A 24,678-nucleotide genomic window follows, 5' to 3' on the forward strand; every position below is an offset into this window, starting at 1 on the left:
GGACAGGAGGCAGAGTTAGGGGTAGCAGAAATGAAAATGTTCAGGTTCTCTTTGGGAGTGACAAGGATGGATAGGATCAGGGATGAGTGCATAAGAGGGACGACACATGTTAGATGTTTCGGAGATAAAGTCAGAGAGGCCGGACTGAGATGGTTTGGACATGTACAGAGGAGGGATAGTGAATTTATTGGTAAAAGGATGCTAAGGTGGGAAGGCCTAGAGGAAGACCAAAGAGGAGATATATGGATGTAGTGAAGGAGGATATGAGGTTAGTTGGTGTAAGAGAAGAGGATGGAGAGGATAGGGGTGGATGGAGACGGATGACTTGCTGTGGCGACCCCTGAAGGGAGCAGCCTAAAGGAAAAGAAGAAGAAGTATCAAGTGTCAAAGCCAACAAATGTCAATGTACCTGGAGGTGGGTGAACCTGAACTTCAACGTTGTTGTTGTAGTTGTGTATTTAAAAAACCCCAAAGGAATACAGTATCAAAATAAAAGGAAAGGTTCGGAAAATATACATCAAAAACTCGTCGTATTTATCAAGCATTTTTAAGCGTTTTCTAGTGTTGCGCAATAAAATGACCTCACTGGGCGGGGCTTAACTCAACCTATCTGCCGTGATGCGTATGGTCATGAGGTTCTGCAAACCGACAGTGCTACTACTCGGCTTAGTGGGAAGCGGAGGATTCAAGAGAACCATGGTGAGTCTGTACCGAATGCACGTATATTTACACTTATTGAAATTAACGTGTCTACCGCTATAAAAACCACTATCGACATCGAGGTCAAGTTTAGGCATTCTATTTTTAAAACAAAGTTGACTGTGCAACCCGAAAATGGGTCCGATGTCGAGATAGCTAATATTAGCTTAGCGTGATTGGTCATGTTTCAGCAGCAGCTCTTCAGCAAAGATGAGAAAGGAAGTGAAACTTGTTTCTCTGTCGGTTCACCCCGTCATTTCAGTGATTTCAGACACAGTCTCAAATTACGAACAGCAATATTTAATGGCCGACATTCGTCTTTCTGAAAGAGTGACTTCAATGATTAGCAAGCTGTGGTGCGATGTTGGCATTTTGTAATGAATGAATAAAATACACAATCCGTGGTTATCACTTTTGGTCAGGTCCGATCGGGATCAGGGAAACTATGACTTAAAATTCTCGCTATAATATATCAGGTTTGTTGTGTAACATAATCTGTATCATTCTCATCCTGTGTGTGACCTTTGACTTGCCTACATGGACTTGACCCTTGAGCTTCTCGTGGTGATTGTTACAGTACATCTTCATTCACACCCTGTCTCTTTTTCTATATGTATGCAGTGTGCTCAGGTGGGAGACTGGCAGAGCGCCAAATCGATCTACGATTTCTCTGCCAAAGATATTGATGGCAATGAGGTTTCTCTTGAGAAGTACAGGTATGACAACATACTAGACACACACTTAGTGTCTGGATACATGGTTTACCAATTAGGTGGTTCCTACTGATAACAGGATCAAGTTCCAGTCAAGGGAAACATTAACGCTGCAGCATACAGTGATTATGTTGTAAGTGGTCAATCAAATGTTTAGCTAAGGTGATTAGGTGAAGAAATCTTGGGCTTCAAACTTACTACGCACTAGTTTGGGAAAAGGTTATTTCCTGTTTCAGCATGATCAAGCAATCTTCATAAAGGCACAACTCCCAAGTTCAGTGTGGAAGAACTTGAGTGCCTTGATCTGATCACCACTAATGCTCTTAAGTCTTAATTCAAGAAAATCACTGTGTGTTACAAAATCTAAATAGAAGCAGATGGGGGAACTGAGTCCATATTATGTGTAAGATGTTCACAATGTCACATATTAAGTCCCTAAACTGAAAATAACCATGAATTCATCAGTATGCTTCAAATATTCTCTCTGTTATGAATAATTGGTGCCACATCAAAGTGTGTTATGGCACAAACAACAATAATGAGTGGAACATTTTTGATTTATGTTGGATTTGTGGAATAATAGTTAAGAAAATAGTTTGCTTAGTTAAACCTGCATTTATTTTCTCTGCCAGAGGTTTTGTGTGCATCATCACAAATGTGGCCTCTAAATGAGGAAAGACTGGCGTAAACTACACTCAGCTAGCGGGAATGCACGCCTCCTACGCTGACAAAGGTTTACGCATCCTGGGCTTCCCATGCAACCAGTTTGGAGGGCAGGTAAGTGATTTCTGATGATAACACAGGAAGGTTTGTGTAAAGGTTCACTGCAGCAAACAAAGGATGCCAATTATTTACGCAGATCGATTTAGCATTAATCTACTTAAACTAAATTTTTATTGACAATACAATCAGTAAGATTGTGCTTCAGTTAAAATTCTGCTGTTCCATTTGTATTAGGAAGTGAAGGACAGGACAGGCTGTGGCACATGTGTGTTTGAGTTTACAGTTTTTAATCACACCAGATGATCTAAATCTTTAAACTGCATTAGTCTGCATTGGTGCATTTCCAGACCAGTATTTGTTGTATCTGCATGTTCCAGGAGCCAGGCACTGATGCAGAGATCAAAGTCTTTGCACAGAATTACAAAGCAGAGTTTGACCTCTTCAGTAAGATTGATGTGAATGGAGACAATGCTAACCCTCTCTGGAAGTGGATGAAGGCGCAGCCCAAAGGCAAGGGCACTCTGGGAAAGTAAGTTGGTGACCTTGCATTTTGAAAAAAATGTCTGATATTTCTTCGAGTCTGCAGAATAACAGCTGTGTTTTCTTTACCTGTCAGCTTTTAAAGAACTGCACATATTGGTCTTACTCATGACAGTTGCAGTGTTGCATTGCTATGATTGTGTAAACTTGAGCATGTATTTTCTGTCATTGACATCCTGTTCAGTTTCTTTACCTGGTAGTTATAGAGCACTCATTCTTCACATTTGTAAGCATGGCTACATCTCAGCAAACAGAGTATCAGTCTGATACCTCTCTCTCCCCTTCTGCTTGTAGTACTATGAGCAAATGCATTATGAAAACATAAACACAGCATGGTGATTTTCCATTACATTTACTGTTCAGAAACAGCATTTGATGTAAATTAAATGACAAGGTAATTGAAGTCTCAGTAAGAAAAGTACAGATTCTTGTGACAGTTTGCTTCTCTTTCCACAGTAACATTAAATGGAACTTTACAAAGGTAATCTTTTTAATGTACGCAATTCCTACTTCATTAAAATGTCAGATTTGTTCTGATGATTATCCCGCTATGACCACATGACGAATGTGCTAAACGTTTGATGTATTATTCCCCAACAGTTTCTAATAAATAAAGAGGGACACGTGGTGAAGCGATATGGTCCAATGGATGACCCTGTGGTACGTGCTGTGACATTCTTTTTATGATGGTTCTCATCAGAAATGTTGCTATTTACCAAGCATGATGTTTTCAGAATAAAACTGATGTTTTGTTGTGACCAATTACTGTAATAAAAACTACCTGGAAATATGTTGGTAGGTTAGTAGCCTTCCTCCTCAGATCCTGTACATCATGCTCCATCTTCTTTCTCTCTGCAGGTGGTGGAGAAGGACCTGCCCTCATACCTGTAATCCCACCGTTTCCTATGTGTGTGTTTGACTCCTGACCTCTCCTATGAGCTCTGGGGTATTGGTGGGTGTGTCTGGAACAATGACGGCCTGTCTGTAAAACCCTGCATTGGGAAAGGCAGACCTGATGTTTCCCCAGCGTGCAGCAAACCTCCAGCACGCACCCACACACAACCCTGCTTGAACATAGGAGAACATCAACATAATTAGACCTTCACTGGGCAAAGCAGACCCTTCACATGTCTGGGTCAAACTCCAAAGCATCATTCCTTTTTTGTCATCTGGTCCCATTGTAGTGTTGTGTCAATTTTTGATCATGTGTGAACACCCATAGATGCCATAGGTTACTCATCTGTATTGCTACTGATAGCAGTATTTGCACTCCGCTTGGCTAAGGATTAATTCTCCTCTTTAAGGTTTTCATTTTTTTTAATTGAAGAAAAATGGCTTCACTGTGGATTTGTCATCATCACACCTATTTAATTAAAACTAGCTTTGTTCATTCTAACTGCTGGCTAAGAAGCGTTTGTTTTGCCTGTTTTTTAATTTAAATGTGACACATTGATTATTATGGAGATTTTTGCAGCTTTGAACCAAATATGTCCCTTTCAAATTTAAGACAAAATACAGATGGTGTTGGCTTAATAGTATTCTGATAACGACCCTAATGCAGATGTGCTGAGTGACAGTAAAACAAGTGTTGTAAAATTAGACAATTCTCCTTTAACCATAATGTTGTATGTATTGTCGGAACTAAATTTCCTTGGTAGAAAATTTAGAGATTTATAGGCAATGTTATCTTAATAAAAGGAAAATTTGATGATCGAGACAAATGGCTAGTAGCCTTATAAAAAGCCAAAAAAAAGCGCAATAAAATACTGGGAGAATAGTACCACTGATAATCATATTTAACTATGTAATATGAATCAACAGATTTTTGTCCTCCAGCCAATGAGTCTGACGCTGTAGTATCCGTGCGTGCGTCAAGATGACGCAGCGCAGCGGCGGAGACGAGCAGCTCTACGGGCGCAGAGCTCCACTGAGCCGCTCCGACACACACAAACACAGACGCGCAGCGTTGAAACGTGGACGTTCGCCGTTATGTAGCTTCCATCTCTGACCATCACCGTTTACAGACGTAATGTGAAGATTTACTAACCGGAATCAAGCGTGTGCCGCCGCATCCTTATCTCACTGACGTGCGTCGACGGCGGGGAGCGGGAGATGGAGGGGAGACCGAGCGAGGCAGCGGGGGACGGCCTCAGTCTCCAGCTGGACCTAGGGGACACCGGTGCGTATGTATGTCCGTGTTAAGACGTGGTAACGTTTAAATTGTCGTTTAAAGCCATTTGTCAGGAACAGCAGGTGTACCAGGACAGGAAGAAGAAATAAAAAACAATTATTAATACTGGGAAAATGTAGCAAACGTGTTTATTTTTGATACAAGTGATGCGTTTGCGAAAATAAACCACTTAACTAATCCAGATACAGAGGTGGAATCCGAGATGTGTAAATGAATAATACATGGCTGGATTAGATATCAACAGTGTCAAGATTCAAGTCACCTCTGCTATGTTGTGAGTGTACAGTAAGTGTGCTAAGAGTGTCACTGCAATGCAAGATGCCCATTGAATATGTGCACAACAGCTGAGCCCCCCAAAAGCGAGGAAGACTGTGGGGCAGTGGGGAACAGTAGCGTCTGACCAGAGTGTGTGTGTGTGTGTGTATACCAAGACACCTGCACACATTGGGTTGCCCACTAACCCCCTGTAGCACACTGTACTCCACATACCAAAGGAGCACATGCTGCCATATACTGTATATGCATGTGTCTGTGTACTGTGCACTCTCCAACCTTCAACTCTTCATAAATCTCTCCGCTTCCCTCTTCCCTGCTAACTCTTGAGTGCCTTATGTAATCTGATATGGAATTATAACATAAGCCAGAAATGAAGCCACGGTGGGTATCAGCATTTCAAACCATCATGATGTCACGGCAACTATAAGACTTTCACTACCATCATATTTATGTTCAGGGCAATGCAGTGCCATCATCCTTTCTAAACAGCAGCATTGGCAGAATGCTTTAGGTTTTGATGATTATGTGCGTTCCTCATATACATGTGCAAATTTCACCGGCAGGGTTCATGGGAATGTTTATTAATTCCTCTGCCTCATTTAATAGGATTGTCATTGTGAAGCACTCTTCTGTTTAGTCACACATTAATGTCACAACAACCGGCCGCCATTTTCCCAACTGACTGAGGAGAGATTTAATCCTCTTTATACACACACACACACGCACACACACACACAAACACAAACACAAACATCGGCCTCCAGACATGCTTCCTTTTAACGCTGACACTTGTTTAATTTACGCTTTCTTATAATGACCAGTTCATTTAATTGAAGTGTTTTAACTCTAACACAGTCACATAGATGTTCAAAACAACAATTTAGGTAGCCTGTTTGGATGAAGTAATCAGAAATACTAAAGTGTCACTGTAGCACCTCTAATGACTAAATACTGTACATGCAGTAATAGTGACGGTGTAGTGCTGTTGCTTGCAGCTCAGTGGCACACCATTATCGCCTGACCCTAATCCCTCAGGGACTGTCTCATTGTTCTCATTGTAATCTGCAGGTTACAGGTGCGAGTGCTCTATCTGTGACCCAAAAGACACAGAAAAACAATGATTTTCTTACGTTTGACAGCAATGTAAGCATGCTGCATCCACCAGTCTGCATCCTCAACATGTGTTTACTTAAAATGTTAATATTTATGTATTGATATTACATTTAGAACTACTGTTGGAATGAAAGGAAAAGGAGAAACTGCAGTTGTCCATATGTCGTATACTGTATATGTATTTCCCAAAGAATAAGTAAAAATTAGATTTGATAGGGAGTGATGGACAAAAATACTTTTGTACCTAAATTGCGGTACTCTGTTGTGGTACACCTTAGTGACAACATCTGCTATATGTCGTACTTGAATGTGTCTTAAAGGTAATCCTCGCTCTGCCTCTGGTCTCATCCTTAATCTTCACTCTCAGATGACCTGACAGTAGCTATGATCACACGCCGTCTGGTAATGTGCAACCATTCGTATCGTTTACCTCTTCCTCTCTCACTTCCCGTGCCTCCCCCCTCTGCAGCTTTCTAATCCTGTTTTACATGCACAGACGCGTCATGCAAACAACGTCCCAGCAGTGTCCTACACGCCTGCGGGAAAGATTCTTCCTAATCCCCGTTTGTGATTGGCTGACGATGTACTCCTCCGGCATAGGCCCAATGACAGCGCTGAGATTAGAGGAAGTCAATCCAATAGAGTTTTGTTCGCTCCAAACAAATCTCACAGCCTCAGGAACAGAAATCACTGACTGCTGCTCACAGCATCACAACTGATGAATTTGAGATTTTGGTTTCCCTCTGGAATTTTGGATATATTTGTTTTTCTCCTTCTGTCTTCTATCAAACAGTAGTTACAGAACTGGGTGAGTGACAATTTAGATTGACGAAGTGGTACGGTATGTGTGCATCATGTTGCTTTATAGCCAGTGCAGAGGGAAAAGTGGGAAGGAAATCTGTGATCTCACTAATGAATGGAAACAAAAGTGTTCTCTCAAATGCTCATGTCAATGTTTCTCAAACTTGTCCTCCTTTCATTCTTTCTACAGATCCAGCCAAGAGGTCTCAGATTACAGAGGTGAGAAGTTTGTACGGCTCATGATACACCTGCATCTCTCTGTGTCTCTCTCCACCTCACTAACCTCAGATTTGTACCTACTTCACACAATTTTTACGTTTCTCGTCTCTGTGATGACAGATGCCGTCCCCATTCGGAGCAGGTCCAGCCCATGAGAAAAAGATTGGTCACAGGAGAGTCGACGCCTCAGGAGAGACAACATACAAGAAGGTAAGCTTTTCTCTTTTCTCTTTCTATTATGTACTTAATATGCAAGCCATGTATACAAGGCTTGTATGTCCTTATAGATCCATCTTGCACTTTCCATGCACATCTCACTCATTTTGTCTCCTCTGCACTCCCTCTCCAGACCACCTCCTCTGCCTTGAAAGGAGCCATCCAGCTGGGCATTGGATATACTGTTGGGAACCTCAGCTCCAAGCCTGAGAGAGATGTTCTCATGCAGGATTTCTACGTGGTCGAAAGCATTTTCTTCCCCAGGTATGTTTGTATCTTTAAAGAGGACTGTAAAAAATCTACATGCTGTCATTCTAATGGCATTTTTTAATGTAAATCCACATTTTTGGGAGTAGAAAGAAAAGCCTGTCCTTTGGGGTTTGTGGTTATATCCTATTGGGAAAGACTTAAACCATACAAGGACTTTATCTACTGAAGATCAGTACTGAACAGTAGCGATCAGAGTAGTGGTATACAGATTTTCAAAGGCATTAGTTGTACCACAGAATAAGTTTGGAAAACGTGGCATCATCACTACATCCCTTCACAGTTTGTGATGGGACAAAGACGAGTATAAAATCACCTTAAATAAGCTGCTACAGTACTACTAGTAGGAACTGATTGATCCGACCATGTTTGAACATGTCTTGTAGTCCAATTCGTCCAAAGCTGATGCGTAGCTCTTAAATATATGTTTCCTTACATCTGGTACCGGAGCTCTAGTTAGGATAGAGGGGAGAATAAAAGCTCCGAACATCAAGAGATTTTAGTACAAAGCCTGCAATGCACTGTGAGAAAGCTGAAGATGGATCCAAATTTCACCTACAAACATGATGATCAAAAGCCTGTATGGAAATCGCATAAGGAATATGAGCCAGTGGAAGACATCATGAATGGTGAATAGAGGGACATGTCAATTGTGTGTGTCTCTCTTCCTCTCTCTTAATTTGTTTTGCTGTTGGTCTTATCTCGCTCCATCCAGTGAGGGTAGCAACCTCACTCCAGCCCACCATTACCCAGACTTCAGGTTTAAAACCTACGCCCCTGTGGCCTTCCGCTACTTCAGAGAGCTGTTTGGGATCCGACCAGACGACTACCTGGTGAGACATTTGTGATGAGATGCATTGAGAGTATCTTGGTGTCTTATGAAGCGCTTTAATAATCTTTACATCTAGCTAGCCTATCATTGTCTTCAGCAAAGTTGACATATGTGGCGTTCTAATGCACACACACACATACACACAAAGAAATGCAAACCCAGGACACACAACGTGCTCAGCTCCACGTTTGAGCTCACGTTCCTCCTGTGCCTGATGGAGATTAGCAGACTAAAGCCTTCTTTTTAAAACTCCAAGTCATGGCTCCAGTCTCAGTCTCTCAGTGGTCTCAGCACTGTGTGTTTGTGTCGATGTGTGTGTGTGTGTGTGTGTGTGTGTGTGTGTGTGTGTGTGTGTGTGTGTGTGCGCGTGTGCAACATACCCGCAGGCTGCACACACATTATTTAGCACCAGCATAAGTGCTAAATAGTGGTTTAGTAGTTGAGGCAGTAGTCGAGTGGGTAGAGCTTCCGCTTAAGAACCGGGGGGTTGCCGGTTCGAGTCCCTGCCGAGGTGCCCCTGAGCAAGGCACCGAACCCTCAATTGCTCCCCCCTCTGCGAAGGGTGGTAATATAATGTAATGTAAGTCGCTTTGGATAAAAGCGTCTGCCAAAATGATCGTAATGTAATGTAATGAAACAATCACTTACGGTTTCAAGTTTATAACATCACTCGAGTTATTCACACTACAGAGGGAAAATGTAATCATGCACAAGTTGCACCTCTTATTCTGGATGTGTAAATTCATATTTGCCTCCCACACACACCATGTCTGCTTTCATCCAGCAGTGTATATACAGTAATCGCACATTAAGAGAAAGCTTTCCCTTTTTGCTGTTGATGGATGACATCATCAAGTGTTTAACGCAGGGGTCAGGAACCTATGGCTCTTTCGATGACGGCATATGGCTTGCGGCTCTTTGCCGGCTGACGTGCGGCTCCCCCCTGTCTGACGGACTGATCGTAGTGCAAACTGTGAAGCAAATAGTTCTTCAACATGAAAATTTATGATTTTCCGTCCTATTTTTAAATGTAATTCTGTCTTCTCCCCTGTGTCTCCGTCTAGTATTCTCTATGTAATGAGCCTCTGATTGAATTGACCAATCCGGGGGCCAGTGGCTCCATATTCTACGTCACCCGTGATGACGAGTTCATCATCAAAACCGTCCTGCACAAGGAGGCCGAGTTCCTACAGAAGCTCCTTCCGGGATACTACATGGTGAGTCAAGCCAGGAAGTGATGGTTCCATCACGGTTATATAGCATCTACAGAATGTGATGTAGTGTGGCTAGTTTGGATAATGGAACCTCCTATCTGCCTTGTGGGTGTGTCTGAGTGTATGAGCACATGCTTTATGCTGTCTCGCACCCACCCCCCGGTGCCCAGGTTAAGCACTCATTAGTGTGTTAAGCATGTAAGCAGCAGGGACACACGCGCAGGCTTAGGTGTGTGAAGATCACACTGTCTGGCAGGTGAACAGTAGCAAGACACTGATTGTTTACTTTGTTTCCGTCCATCTTTGTCCCCCCCCCCCTCTCATAGAACTTGAACCAGAATCCCCGGACATTGCTGCCTAAATTCTTCGGCCTCTACTGCGTCCAGTGCGGGGGCAAGAATATCAGGGTCGTCGTGATGAATAACGTTCTGCCACGAGCCGTACGCATGCACCTCAAGTTTGACCTAAAGGGCTCCACGTACAAGAGGAGAGCGTCCAAAAAAGAGAGGGAGAAGACCAGGCCCACTTTTAAGGACCTGGACTTCCTAAACGACGTTCCTGAAGGCATCACGCTGGACCAGGACACATATTGTGCCCTCGTCAAAACTCTGCAGAGAGACTGTCTGGTGAGGAAGAGAGGAGGGTGAAACAAAAACGTGCTCAGTCAACTGTGGTGTAAATTTGACTTGTCCTGAAATATGTCCTGAAATTCCCCTATGTCCTTCCTGGCAGGTTCTGGAAAGTTTTAAAATCATGGACTACAGTTTGCTGCTCGGAGTCCACAACAAAACCCAAGCACTGAAAGAACAGCAGTCCCAAGGTTCACCAGCAGGGGGTGACGAAAAGAAGCCTGCAGCCCAGAGATCCTTGTATTCCTCTGCCATGGAGTCCATACAGGGAGGCTCCACATGCAGGGACGTGCTGGACCACGACGACACGTAAGGGGCAGATTTACCACGGAGGCCTTTGTGGACATATCCACACACAAAGTCGTAACAGCACCCTTTCTTTCTGTCTGCAGCATGGGTGGTATCCCAGCGGTGGGGGGGAAAGGAGAGCGCCTCCTGCTGTTCATTGGAATCATTGATATCCTACAATCCTACAGGTAGGTGTCACTAAACCGAACCATCTTTAATTATTTTCTTTGTTAAACTATTACACACAAAACTAATGTGTACTGCTTATATCAACTCCACATTCAGGGTGGGTGTGTAGCCACCGAACCAAAGCTCGCTTGACAAATATGAGCCACAGCAACAAATGAAATGAGTGGAACTGAATAATTCATTTGTCTTGTCTGACAGAATGATTAAGAAACTGGAGCACTCGTGGAAGTCCCTCATCCACGACGGGGTGAGTAGTGCTTTACACAACCATTAAAGCCGCCTCGCGTCTCATCAAAGCCAACCTTGTTAAGGCAAATCAAAAGTCTCATCATAACGCTGCGATCATTCTGTACAGCTGCACTCAAAGTGTTAAATGCAATGATTTGTGACACGTCTGCTGAATAACTCAAAGCATCAACCAAAATGTCTTTTCTTGCATGCCCTGCTCTTACATTTCATAAGTGTCTTGTTTTCTCATGAACCTCATGTTATTTTTGTCCCCCCCCCCCCACACAACTCCACCTCCACAGGACACAGTGTCAGTTCACAGACCTGGTTTCTATGCTGAGAGGTTTTACAAGTTCTGTAGCTCCATCGTCTTCAAGAAGAGCTGCTGTAGGTTTACATATACAGGTTATAATCTAAAATCACACCATGGGGGGGATTGAGGGATATACTGTATACAATAAAGAGTGTGCAAGTAAACGCTCCACTCCACTCCTTATACAGCGCTGCGGTCATCTCCGTCTAAGAGGGGACGGGGAGCTCTCTCCTTGTCGAAGAGCAACGCCGGAGCGGGCTTGGCGTCTGGCCGGCGTCCCTCGGCGGGCGACGAGAGGCAGGAAATCCTGGACAACTTGGAGAACTTGAGAGGAGCTCGCAGCTGCATCGTGCTGGAAGATGGCGGTGAGACGTTTTTTTCAACTTTATTACCTATAACCAACTGAATATTCAGCCCCCCCCTGGAAAATCGCTGTCCCCCCAGTGGCCCCCCCACCGGTCACTTGACCTTCCATCACTCACACTATCGCGCACTTGCCGTTGCCGGCGAACTCACCGTTGCCGGCACACTCACTGGTGCCGGCGCATTCAGCGTTGTCGGCGCAATCGCCGCGGCACACTCGCCAATGGTGGGTGTGCTGGCAATGGTGGGTGCACCTGGGCCCCCCCAGGACAAATTTCTGCAGGCACTGGGAATAATGACACACTCTTCTCATTTCATTGACAGTAAATGATGAGGACAATTTACAATTTTCACTTTAAATTGAATGGGAAAATATTTAATGGGCCCTGTGAGGAAATTGTAATTTTACAGCTGAAAAATCCATAACCATGTATATACTGTATATCAGTAAAGCTTAATGTAATGTGAATATAGCAGTTAACAATGCGGCTGCAATAGAGAGGAGCATCCTGCTTATTGTGAAGTCCTCCATCTTCCATTTCATTGCAAGTTGTGCCAAAGCAAAGGTGTTGTTTTCTGTCCACGTTCCACACTCATTAGCGATAACAGACGAACAGAATGTGTTAATGTCAAGAGGAACTTGTTCTCGCCGGGGCGAAACTTTTCAGATGTGCAACAAATGAATAGCGCAGAATGTGGCTAGTATGGTCGCAGAGCAGAAGAAGAAGCTGGGCCGGGTAATAAATTACTCTTACCTCGTATCCCAGGTTCCTGAGAGCAACTTGGGGATACCAGGTGATATCAATGATTTACATGGCAGCTCTAACAGATGGTAAAAACACGCTGGCTTACAGTCACTAGGTAAGAACCAGCTGGAAAAGGTGAACAATTCCAAAGGGAGCAAGGCAGTTTAAATGCCAGAATTGCACCGCTGCATTAAAATAGCAGGCAGATTAGCCAGACGGGCAGAAGCAGATAAGTCAGTGTTCAGAAATTACAGCCAAAGTCAGCAGATGTCCAGCTGATCCAGCCAAGGTGGGTAATGAGGTTCAGAATTATAAAAAAGGCAGGGAAGGAATCAGATGGATGAAGATGGCCCCAACAATACCACCTTAAATTTAGCTTCTTCCTGTCTGTGTGAGCTTCAGTGCGTTTCTCTGATATTTGATGTGTGATTATCAGGCAAAGAGCGTCCGTGCACTCCTCCCTCACTGGAAGACGCCACCACAGCATCCATCGCCACCACCCTCTCCTCCAACAACTCCTTACCTTCGTCACCCTTCGACACACCGGAACACCCGCGCTACAGGAGGCAGATGCTCTCCCCAAGCGAGGCCAGGTGAGAATGACCGTATGTATGTGTGTGTGTGTGTGTGTGTGTGTGTGTGTGTGTATGTGTGCATCTCATCTCTGTGGTTAACGGTGCGGTGTTGTGTACTTCCAGGTCTCAAAAAGAGGTGGTGGAGATCCATGAGGAAAGGCAGGAGACGATAATGGTGGAGGCAGAGCTCAGGTACTCACACACACAAATCTGCGCACACACACAAGCATAGAGTATTAGGCTGTGTATGTGTTATGAGAGTCTTTTTGTCTTCTTACAGTGAAATCCCACAGAGCACGGAGCTCACGCAGGTGACAGCCGTGACCTCGTCGAGCCATCTTCCCTCCGCCACTCAGCCCCTCTTCCCTCCTTCAGCCATCTCTCCACCGTCTCCTCATTCCTCCTCCACCCTTCCGTCCTCCTCCGTCCCCGCACCTTCTTGCCGAACGTCCTCCACCCTGGATTCATCTCCCCATCGGTCCACCCAGGCCCCTCCCTCGACGACGCAGCGACCCTCCACGCCTCCTCCCTCGAAGACTTCCACCCCGCCTCCTTCCTCTGTATTCACCCCGATCAGCCCGGCCCCTCCTGCTCCTTCTCCTCACTCCTCAGCCGCTCTCAGCCCCTCTCACCGACTGCCCTCCACCCCTCCGTCCTCGCTGCCCCCGAGCCACCAGGCGCCCCAGCAAGTGCCACATGGTCCGCGCAATCAGCTGTCAGTGTCCAGCAGCCACAACTCTCTGGACGGCGAGGTGCAGGTCTCTGACATCTACTTTGTAAGTCCTTGTGCCGACACGCGGCCCATATAAACATCAGCGCTGACTTTGGAGTAAAGATGATGTTTCCTTTCTCCCTCTTTTTGTTTGGTGTACTGGGTCTCCCACAGTGGCCCAGTCAGGACAGCGTGGTAGAGTTATGATGGTGAGAGTGTATGTGTGTGTTGGGAGTGTGCACGCATTATGAGGTTCCGCCCACCAAAAACACGCTTTCTTGAAAGAACAAAGCACGAGGCTGCCACTATCATACCATCATGCTTTTGATTGTACCAGAAACTCCTCGCGTCCCTGTCACATCATGGTGTCACTCACACACACTTACACTCCACACATCTCCTATATTATCATTTTTGTATGTTGTGTATTCATCCTTCGTTTCCTTCTTCTTTCCTTCCTCTGCTGATGTGTCTCTTAAATCATCTCACACCATCTATCGTCTTTCTTTTCTGACACAAACTTTATCTCCATCCATGTGCTTTTGTTTGTTTGTATGTGTGTGTGTCATCAGTACGCAGATGGCAGATATTGGGTATATTCTCCAGTTCTCGGCCGACGTAAGCTAAACTCTAGCTCGAGCTGCAATGTAAGTGACTGCTGAGGTAGTTAGTTTGGACTTATTTGTGATGCTAGGAGATGCTCCCACCTTCCATTGCGTTGCTGGTAACTGCACTGTCGGGACTGATCCAAGCTCATGGGCCTTTAGAAGTGTTTTGTTTTAGTGCTCATCCAAGTGCAATTGCAAATTCAGCTGCTGAAGGGCCATTGGTGTATGCGTTTAAGCCCAGCATGCATCTGGGCAAAGTTTGAGGTTTCTGGACCTGCACTTGTATAGACACAGTGATGTTTGTGTTGGGTTATGTGCTTTTAGATCCGACATCCCTCAGAAAGTGTGTGATCTGTAGTTCCTGTAGGTCTAATTCCATTTTAGAGATGAGAAGCTGGTTAGCGTGGTGAGATCATGGCTCACAACTTTGTCTTTATTAAAGCTGCACTAGAAATGAACTTTATGTGAATCGAACCCATCTTAACCTAAAGTTCCCACAGCAGAAGATATTTGCATGTTTCTTTGTCTTCAATAGAGATTCATCCTGTTTTTGGGTTAGGGCTCAGTTTCCTCCAAATTAAGAAGTTCTTAATTACCCTGCTGCGTGCGATCGATTGCCGTATAAAGACCCTCAGCATGTAAAGTTGCAAAGTGCAGCTTTAAATCATTCGGTTTGAGGAGATCTCCCTCCATGCTCCTCTCTCATGTTCTCCTCTCCTCCTTCCTGCCGCGGCTTCCCTCCACTGACGACTTTGGGCAACAGCAGACTCAGGAGGATCGGGGCTGGGTGTACTCTCCTCTGCACTACGGCGAGTCCAGGAGGGGCTCAGATGGGGAGAGCGAGACAGTAAGAACACGTTTCATTCAGGCTTTTTGGATCGCAGAGTTTTGCATTCATTCCTCATTTTGAACCTCTCTCTGTTTTTCGATAGTAACCTGCAGTGGAGCCTCAACTCGCACTGTGGTGCTTTATGCAGCCACTGGGAGACGCCACGACAATGTGATGACGCTCTTTACGAGGTTGCATGTGGAAGCTTCGCTGACTAAAGCAAACAAACACACATGCAGGTTCAAACGTAAACATATAAAATACAGGAACACTAATTTCTTTGTCTGAATAGAAAGCAGGACACACAGATCACACACAATCAGCTGAGGCGCAAGCATATTTAGCATGTAAGTAACATGTTGCTCTGGCTATGCAATATGGATACACAGATGATTTCCCTCCTCAACTCGTGCTTAAGTTCTTTATTTATTGTTTCATGAACTTTTCAAAGAGGGGCTTGCATCACCACACAGTAATTTCATTTATAGCACTTAATAAATGTACAGTTTGTTTTTAATCAGATGTTTTGTTATTTTCATTTTTTGTTATAATCATAATGTTTTCTTGTGATGTGTGTGTATGCACAGTCTTCCCTGTGTGATGTTTGTCCACTTAAGATCTGAAAATGACTGCTTGTGTTTTAAATGCCTTATTTAATCACTCAGTTTCAATTGTTTTTTTTATATTTAACTTACACACAATCATGTAAGAAAATGACCCCAATAGAGATTTACATATATTTTAATTGACTAAGTACCAAATCTTTGACGCGGAGTAAAAACAATAGATGAGCCATGCATTTTTGTACAATGTTTCAGGATTCAGAAAAAATGAAGAGAAAGGAAAAAAGAAGCTAATAATCTTTTCCAAAGTGTAGATATACTGTGCGTGTGCGTGCGCTTCAGCACGAGCATGTTAGTCTTTGTGCCCATATGCGTCTGTGTATGTGAGTGTTGGCATGCTCGTGAACGTGCGATTGGATGATATGTAAATACAGCGAAATCTCCGTGTCCAGCCTATTTGTCAAATTGTCAAACGTGTAAATTTGTTGTTATGAGCCACCAGCTATAAGCATGTCAGCTGAGTGAGAAAAATTAAACACAGACATTCCAGACGGCACTGGGACAATCACAAATAATCAGAATAACCAAGCTGAACCAGGTAATCACCACTCTGAGTGAGAGAACAAAGCCACTAATGCACATCAGCATCTGCTGTAACAGTTTCCTTCCATGTATGGCGATGCTTGTTTTAAGATAAGACAAGATGAAAGTTTATCATCCCGAGGGAAATTACTGTGTACCAGCTAAAAACAACATGCACCATCATGAAGACTTCCTCTGTTGTCGTCATGATGCACCATCATAAAGACTTCCTCTGTTGTAACATGTGATTGTAATACCTGTGAGTCTGTTGAAGGTTACACAGCCTGTGTGCAGGCAACAGTCTTTGTAGCTCCTCACTGTGGGAAAAACAAAATAAAGATTATATTGTGTAAAAAACTGAAGTGTAAAATGCATTTGCATTATTCGCCCACTAGGTGGCATCAGATTATTTCAGATGTATTTTCCATACTTGCAATATCTTGATTGGACACTGTTGCGCAATGTTTTGGCTTACAAGAGAATTCCAGCTTCTTGAGTGGACAGTAAAATCATCTTTATGCCATATATGAGCTTTCTGCAGGCCTCTATTCATTTCATGATGTCCTTTATAAGACAATGCTCAAGCTCATCAAATGCTTATATGGCAACTACCTCATCCTTCAATGTCACATTTTAACACAGTTATCATTATATATGAGCTCTATGATTTTACTGAGACAGATCATATTTTCTTTATTATTTTCTTGGCAAGCTTTGGTGCTAAAATAAACCATCAGACGGATCAATCAATCCTATCAAGCGAGTTGGAATTGTGGTTGACTATATGCAGTAAAACGGCCTTTTTCTCTCTCTTGTTCTCTTTCTTTCTCTCACACACACACCTAGAGGGAGAGAGCGAAGCTGTAAGTTATGTACAATTAGAAATTTGTGAAAACATACAGTGTCCAGATGGCCACCAGAAGTTATTATACTACAGAGTACAGTGTGTGCTCACCATGCTTCTTTGGGTGCTTGTACATTGTGCTGTGTGTGTGTGTGTGTGTGTGTGCCCGCGTGTGCGTGCGTGCGTGTGTGTGTGTGTAAGTCCGAGTTGCGAATGTCACTCAGGACGACAAGTCAGCCATGTCGGGCCATGATGGAATGTGTGATACACAAGGATCAGCAGACACCTGCCCGATTGTCAAGGAAAAAAAAGTTGTCCGCCTCCTAACCACCCACCTGCCCACCCCCACCTCCGCACGCACGCACGCACGCACGCACGCACGCATAAATTTCTTCTTCAGCTCAAGTTGCAGCCAAAGTTGAACAAATTATGAAGCACAGACACAGATCAGGGTGTAACTGTGGTTCAATGGTGGGAAATGTGCAGTGAGAGCGAGTAGGACCTGACCATGCCTGGGGTTCTTCCTCCTGCTCTGGTTTCCTCCCACAATCCAAAGCAACCTCAGGTCAGATGACTCCAATTTACTCTGAGGTATGTCAGTCTGACTTTGTCTTATCTGTATTCGTCCTGCAGCGCAGTAGGTACGCTATCTTCTGCTTCATGTACGTACAATGCATGCTGGGAAAGCCTCAGCCACCTGTGACTCAATTGGGAGGAATATCATAATGATTAACAGAAAACAAAGCTGAATATAAAGTGAACAAGGGGAGATACAGACAGTCATTCTAAAATTCCTCTTTCAAAAGGATTTTAAGTGTTTTAAGTGAAGTAAGATTGTGATGCGCCGGCATCTGTATCTGGGGTGAAATGTGCTGTCACAATGCTGAGCTTTCATCAGCAGAAACAAATGCCTTTGTTCCTTCAAAGGAGAGAGGGGAGAAAGCTAGAACAAACAGCAAGTGTGTGTGTGTGTGTGTGTGTGTGTGTGTGTGTGTGTGTGTGTGTGTGTGTGTGTACATGTAACCACATGTGTGTGTGTACGTGTGTGTGTGTACGTGAAAAGGAGAAAGAGAGGGAAAGGGGAGGGAGAGAGCGCGGAGAGAGATCAAAGGAGAGGGTATGTTTTTGAAACAACTTGTGTGGGATGTGAAGGCTCACCTACCCAGAATGCCTTGCCTCTCTCCTTACAGCCCACTCAGGTTTTTAGGAGCATCCCTTCTCTTTCCAGCCAACGTATGATGATGTTACCTCTTCACCAGCCATCTCCAGCTATACTCAGAGCGTCTTGAAAACAGTGACACGGTGTGAACCTGCAGTCAATCTCTGATCTGTGATGCACACTGCAACATGCGTCTCCCACACACACGCCAGCTCCGAGCGCTAATCAAATAGTCCACAACATATCAGCACATCTCACCATAGTAGAGATTTCACTGGATCAGATAGTGAAGAGATCGAAGATTCTGTTTTTAACTCCGCGTGAGAAGCTGGAAACAGATGCCCGTGCGTCCACACACACACACACACACACACACACACACACACACACACACACACACACACACACACACACACACAGGACACGGTGCCCTCTCACACACAGATAAAAAGCCGTGAAAGTCTATGTGTTGCTCTGTGAGTGTCTTAAGGCAGTGTTTATCTTTGGCAGGCTGGAGAAAACAAAGCCATTGATTTCTAATCCTAATCCCCTTCCACCGCTCCTCTCCTATTGATCAACTATCCATCCTTAATGAGATAGAGGAATGGAGGGATGGAGGGCTGATGAAGGACGGAACTTTCCTTGCCATCCCTGCCCCCTTCTTCTCTCCCTCTACCTGTTTCTCTTCAATCTCTCTCTCTGTGCTTGCGGGGATTTGACGACTCTGATTCTCTGCGGAGGAGCAGAAAATGATGGCTTTGGTTGTAGTTTGTCAGGCCTGGAGGCTTTCATGATGCTCTGTGTACTGCAAGCCTTAATATTGAAATTGGATGACATGGATGAATGCGCACGGGCACCTGCGTACACAGAATGTGGATTGGGTTTCAATATAAACAGCAGTAATGGTTGTTCTCTCTGTGCAGCCGCTCTCTGTGTGTCAGTGCTGTTCACTGATAATGACCCATTTCCCCCTCTGCTGTGCTCGTGCAGGAACTAAGAGTCATTCCCTTGTCTAGCTGATTGTAGCGAAAATTATTTTCAAGCTGTAGAGTTACACGATTCCCTCTGGTTGGTACTTGCTTGTAATGGTTGTGTGTGTGTGTGTGTGTGTGCTCGTCGCTCTGCGTCGGCCTCGGTTCGGAGCTCATTTGATTTGAAGTGAACTCTGTCACAATTGCCAGCAGAGATTCCTGGACAGCTTCAGGGGTTAAATTGCCTTGAAGCAGCAAAGTTAAAGCTTGCCTGTATTTTAAGCTTGTTATTTTTGCTTATAGCTCTTTACAAACCCATTGCTTCACTCTAAATCTATACCAAATTCCAGCCTTCAGACCCAGTGGCTCATATTTTACAGAAGGTTCTACTGAATATGGGGTCATTTTCTGTGAGTTGGTGTTGTTAACTATTCAGGAAGGCTAAAATGAGTTTTATGAGGCATATATTTACTTAAACAAAACCTGATATTATAAATTAATTTAAAACAATTTATCAATTCAATCCGGTTTATTTATTATTACGTGACAGCGCCCCCAGTTTGGTTGTGGTCGTTTTATGACATTACAACCTCTGGAATGCTAGTAAATTTACAATTTTTACTCGATATTTTGAGAGTTATGGCTGAGAGAATCATATGGTGGCATGTGAAATTTTAAATGTGGCAGAAAGCTGAAGTCATGTCTGGGCTCTGGCCGGCTGCTGTGTGGTTGTGTGAAACTAAGCATTGGTTAGCTTTCTGTGCCATGCTGCTAGCCGTGTTGCTATTGTGAAATGTCACTTTTATGGCTATTTTATGTTGTTTTTGTGTTGTCATAGCATGGAAAGAGTGCTGCTAAATGGTAACATGGGGGTTTAACTTTATTTTCATTCATAAGGTAATTTAGTTTTCATCTCATGAAAAAATTAGATTAAAAAAATTAATCTCATGTTGAAGCTGTCTAGAACGATTGTTAGCTTTGCTGTGTTTCTGTGATGGGTTTATAAAGAGTCTCTGGTGAGGAAAAAAATGTTCTCCGTATTCTCACCCTCCTGCCTGGTAGTTAATGTCATTGTTTGGTCCATCTCCTGTTTACAGGAGTGCCTTTTTCAAGGGCAGTGGCATTGGTGTTTCAATGGTGGGGGAAACCCACACACAGCAAAAAAACACATGTAAACAAACCCTGGACCTTCTTGACTGACCCCTAAACTTGGTCCGACACAATTGCACATACCAAGCAGGATTGCAAGGAGGTGAGGTTGGTTTGGAAAGAACTGCTGATGAAGATGAAGATTCAAAGAGGCAATTTGTGTTGTTTGCAGTGGCGCCGCGGACCTGGAAAATCGCTGGCCCCCCCAGTGGCCCCCCCACCCGGCACTTGACGTTCCATCACTCACACTATCGCGCAATTTCCAATGCCGGCGCACTCACCGGTGCCAGCGCACTCACCAGTGCACCCGCCACGAAAATCACGGACAGCCGGATGGCCTGGGGGAAGAAGCTGTGTTTGAGTCTGAGATAGATGCCTTGCACGAGGGGAGGTTGGAGCCAATGATGCGCTCTGCTCTCTTTACCACCCTCTGGAAGGCCTTGCGGTCCTCAGCAGAGCAGCTGCCATACCAAGCAGTAATGCAGCCGGAGAGGATGCTCTCGACGGTACACCTGTAGAAGTTGGTGAGAGTTTTAGTAGACATGCCAAACTTCTTGAAACGTCTCCTCAGGAAGTATAGGCACTTCTGGGCAGTTTTCACTGCCGTGACAGAATATTTAGACCAGGTGAGATCGTCGCTGATGTGTACACCGAGGAATTTAAAATGGGAAACTCTCTCCATTATAGCCCCATTGATGTGAATAGGGGCGTGCCCCTCCTGCCGTTTCCTGCAGTACACAATCATCTCCTTTGTCTTGCCGACATTGAGAGAGAGGTTGTTTTCCTGGCACCAGGTTGCCAAGGCACGGACCTCCTCTCTGGCGGTCTCATCGTTTTTGGAGATGAGACCCAGGACGGTGTTGTCATCAGCAAATTTTATGATGACATTGGAGCTTCGTGTGGCCACACAGTCATGTGTGAACAGGGCGTATAGCAGGGGGCTAAGAACGCAGCCTTGGGGGGCTCCAGTGCCCAGGGTCAGTTCGGAGGAGGTGAGGTTACCCATTCTCACCACTTGGGGCCTGCCCGTCAGGAAGTCCAGGATCCATTTGCAATGGGAGTTGTTAAGACCCAGGATCTTGAGCTTGGGGACTAGCTTGGCGGGCACAATTGTGTTGAATGCTGAGCTGTAGTCTACAAACAACATCCTCACATACCTTATCCAGGTAGGAGAGGACGGTGTGCACAGTCAGGGCGATGGCGTTGACGGTGGATCGGTTTCGCTGGTAGGCGAATTGAAGGGGGTCAAGGGTGTCTGGAAGGGTGGAACAGATGTGGGTTCTGACTAGCCGTTCGAAGCACTTCATGATGGTGGATGTCAGTGCTACAGGGCGGTAGTCGATCAGGCAGGAGGTGGAGGGTTACTTTCTGTAACTCTGATGGCAACTTTCAGACAACCTGAAATTCTTCTTCTGTGGTTCCAGCAGTAACAAATGACGAGTGCAGAAAGATACAAGTGGGCGGCAGCATAGAACTTCCACACAGAAATTAAATTAAATCAAGCCTTACAGGACAAAAACATTGCTTCTGTTGCAAAACTTTGGGAATGGTCAAATTGGATGGTTTTGGATAAAATGCACGTCACTGCAAAAGAAATAGCACCCTGGGGTGTTTCTCCCTAAGTCTGTGATAATGGCTCCAGCAGAAGTCTTTAATAGCAGGCTAATGTGTGTCAGATGCTACCTATCCAGCAGCAGCAGCAGCAGCAGGAGAGAGAAGCAGGACACGAGCGACCGGCCAGCATAATGAGGGGGACATGGCCTGCCAACTTGGGCAGCTGCTGTTCTATAGAGGAACCAGAGCTGTGTGTGTGAGTGTGTGTGTGTGTGTGTGTCCTTTGGTCCCATAAACAGATTATAGAAGTACAGCATGCATGCACAGACACACACACATATGCAGAAACATGTACACCCACACAAGCACAAACATGCACACACATACAAACAGCTTCATCAGGGTTGCCGTGGGAATGCCTCTGGCATTATGTCAGTCATTGAGGTGATTCCTTTAATCCTGAGACAAATCTAGACTGTGTGTGAGTGAGTAAACCCCCGATCTCAACACATTCACTTACGGCTGGCCGCACAGCATAGACGCCCTGCTGCCACTCCCACATGGATGAGCCGGCAGGATTAGTTAGCTCTATAACCGCCCTAATCTGGGGACAAAAACCCACAATCGCCTCCCGCTGAGACACAGAGACAGAAAGACTCAATTTGATCTGTCCTCCTCAATACAACAAGAGTGTCTTTTAGGGTTAAAACTACAGCTGCTCAGTCGAGCGATGGCCCATGTGGGTTTAGGCCTAAACGGTGTACTTTCTTTCCCTACGATCGATGTGGTTCCTTTATCCGACTACAGAATGGCAACAGGCAGCGCTCTGTGGCAGCGCTGCAGACGGGGAAGCGTTTTCCATTTGTGACATTAAGTCTAGGTAGATCCACCAAAGGTCTCCAAATGTAACGAATGTTGGTCTTTGCTGAGTGGATTGTAAAAGCAGCGAGATGGAGCACTTACAGAAATTCAGTTGCAGTATCAACACTCATAAAGACTTATTGTGTGTTTGTGTGTGTGTGTGTGTGTGTGTGTGTGTGTGTGTGTGTGTGAGTAAGTGTGCGTAACTTTATCAGAGGACGTGTACCACAGCTTATCCTGAGTATTCAGTTACAAGTTAGCACTAAAATCTACCTGCGAAATATAGTATCAGCGTCCACACCTCTATGCTAATTGTGAGTGTTTGATTGTTTGACAGAGGGTTCCTGTTTAATTTCCCCCAGCACAGCAAACTCTTGAACCCCTCTTTCTCTCCCCCTCTTCCCTCTCCCTCTCTCTCCCTCCTTCCCTCAGTCTATCTTTTTTTCTCATCTTTCTGCCTCATTAACCACCATCAGCATTTTGCCTGCTTTGTGTGATTTGGTTAGAGTTGGATTGGAGAGAGAGAGAGTGAGAGAGGGAGACAGGGGGTGTATTGTGTGTATACCAATTGTTCACGTGTGTGTGTGTGTGTGTGTGTGTGTGTGTGTGTGTGTGTGTGTGTGTGTACTTAGATACGTATGTATATAACTCTCATTAGAGATTCTGCAGAATTCAGATCAGGTTCTCTCCTCCTTTATGTTTCAAAGGTGTCATCCAATCAACTCCCCAGAGAGGGTGTGTTTCTATACTGTGTGAATATGTGTGTGTTTGTGTGTGGTTAGTGTACTCAGAGACAGATGTTTGCTGATTTGACAAGTTTGCTCTGCCAACTCAGCCCAATTCAGCTGACAAAAACATAGTGGCTCACAGGCGCCAATGGTCACAGCTCTCCTCCTTATATTCTCTCCTCTTACCTTATGCTTCTTCTCTCATTGCTCTCCTCCACAGACACACACACACACACAAAGACACACACACACACACACACACACACACACACACACACACACACACACACACACACACACACACACACACACACAAACACACACACACAGGAACTCAATTCCACCAGATTATGCCACATTAATTGTGGCATAATCTGGTGGGGCTCTTGTTGTTTCAAGCACAACACATTAAATTTCGTTTATTGCTGTAGGGGAGTTCTATTCAATACATGAAAACCACTGTAGAAAGGTTTTGGCTGAATGAAACTCCTCCTACGTTAACACATTAATTGTATGTTTTTATACATTCATATTTCACGCTTCTATTCACACAGCAGTACAGAGAGTAAACATGACCTGGAAAGTGACCACCATGATGTCATTGAGGTCACATCAAGTAGCTTGTGTGGCTATCAGCTCTCCACAAGAGCATCAAATCATATTTAATGTATCAAATCAGAAAAGTCCGCCTTTAAAGCTTTCACCCTCTCCACATGACAGTTTCCTGTTTACATTAGATGCATCAAAATAGACCTTTTCCATGTGGTGTCGTGTGTCATGTCCAAATCGCAGAAATAGCTGAGAACTCGTGCTGCGTTTGGGTGGTATGGCAAAATTTACGACGTGGAGATTGCAATCGAAACAGCGGCCACTGAAGTCGTATATAAAGGTCATAAACTCTGGAGCTCTTGGCGCTACACGAGTTTATCTGTGGTGACGTATAACGTAACCTTTTTACCTTATGGACAAGGGAGGAAATGGCG

The 24,678-nt window shown here is 44.6% G+C and overlaps 2 protein-coding genes across 2 annotated transcripts; both read left to right on the forward strand.

Moving 5' to 3' along the window:
* Nucleotides 1–598: 598 nt before the first annotated feature.
* LOC142994310 (phospholipid hydroperoxide glutathione peroxidase-like) lies at nucleotides 599–4,071 on the forward strand. Its single transcript, XM_076145083.1, has 7 exons — nucleotides 599–699; nucleotides 1,321–1,415; nucleotides 2,045–2,189; nucleotides 2,513–2,664; nucleotides 3,132–3,156; nucleotides 3,276–3,335; nucleotides 3,534–4,071. The coding sequence occupies exons 1-7, from the start codon at nucleotides 619–621 to the stop codon at nucleotides 3,564–3,566; spliced, it is 591 nt and encodes a 196-aa protein (XP_076001198.1). The 5' UTR covers nucleotides 599–618; the 3' UTR covers nucleotides 3,567–4,071.
* A 480-nt stretch (nucleotides 4,072–4,551) lies between these two features.
* On the forward strand, nucleotides 4,552–15,502 carry LOC142994109 (phosphatidylinositol 4-phosphate 5-kinase type-1 gamma-like). Its single transcript, XM_076144781.1, has 19 exons — nucleotides 4,552–4,589; nucleotides 4,733–4,854; nucleotides 7,247–7,275; nucleotides 7,396–7,485; nucleotides 7,625–7,755; nucleotides 8,474–8,591; nucleotides 9,655–9,807; nucleotides 10,131–10,430; nucleotides 10,537–10,742; nucleotides 10,826–10,909; nucleotides 11,109–11,157; nucleotides 11,441–11,525; nucleotides 11,640–11,816; nucleotides 12,997–13,153; nucleotides 13,259–13,327; nucleotides 13,416–13,911; nucleotides 14,420–14,494; nucleotides 15,219–15,302; nucleotides 15,398–15,502. Exons 1-19 carry the CDS (start codon nucleotides 4,552–4,554, stop codon nucleotides 15,500–15,502), a joined length of 2,568 nt encoding a protein of 855 aa, XP_076000896.1.
* Nucleotides 15,503–24,678: the final 9,176 nt, after the last annotated feature.

The sequence above is a fragment of the Genypterus blacodes genome, unplaced genomic scaffold (genome assembly GCF_046128005.1).
Source record: "Genypterus blacodes isolate CSIRO-AG114 ecotype Tasmania unplaced genomic scaffold, CSIRO-AGI_Gbla_v1 ptg000029l_1, whole genome shotgun sequence".
NCBI lineage: Eukaryota > Metazoa > Chordata > Actinopteri > Ophidiiformes > Ophidiidae > Genypterus > Genypterus blacodes.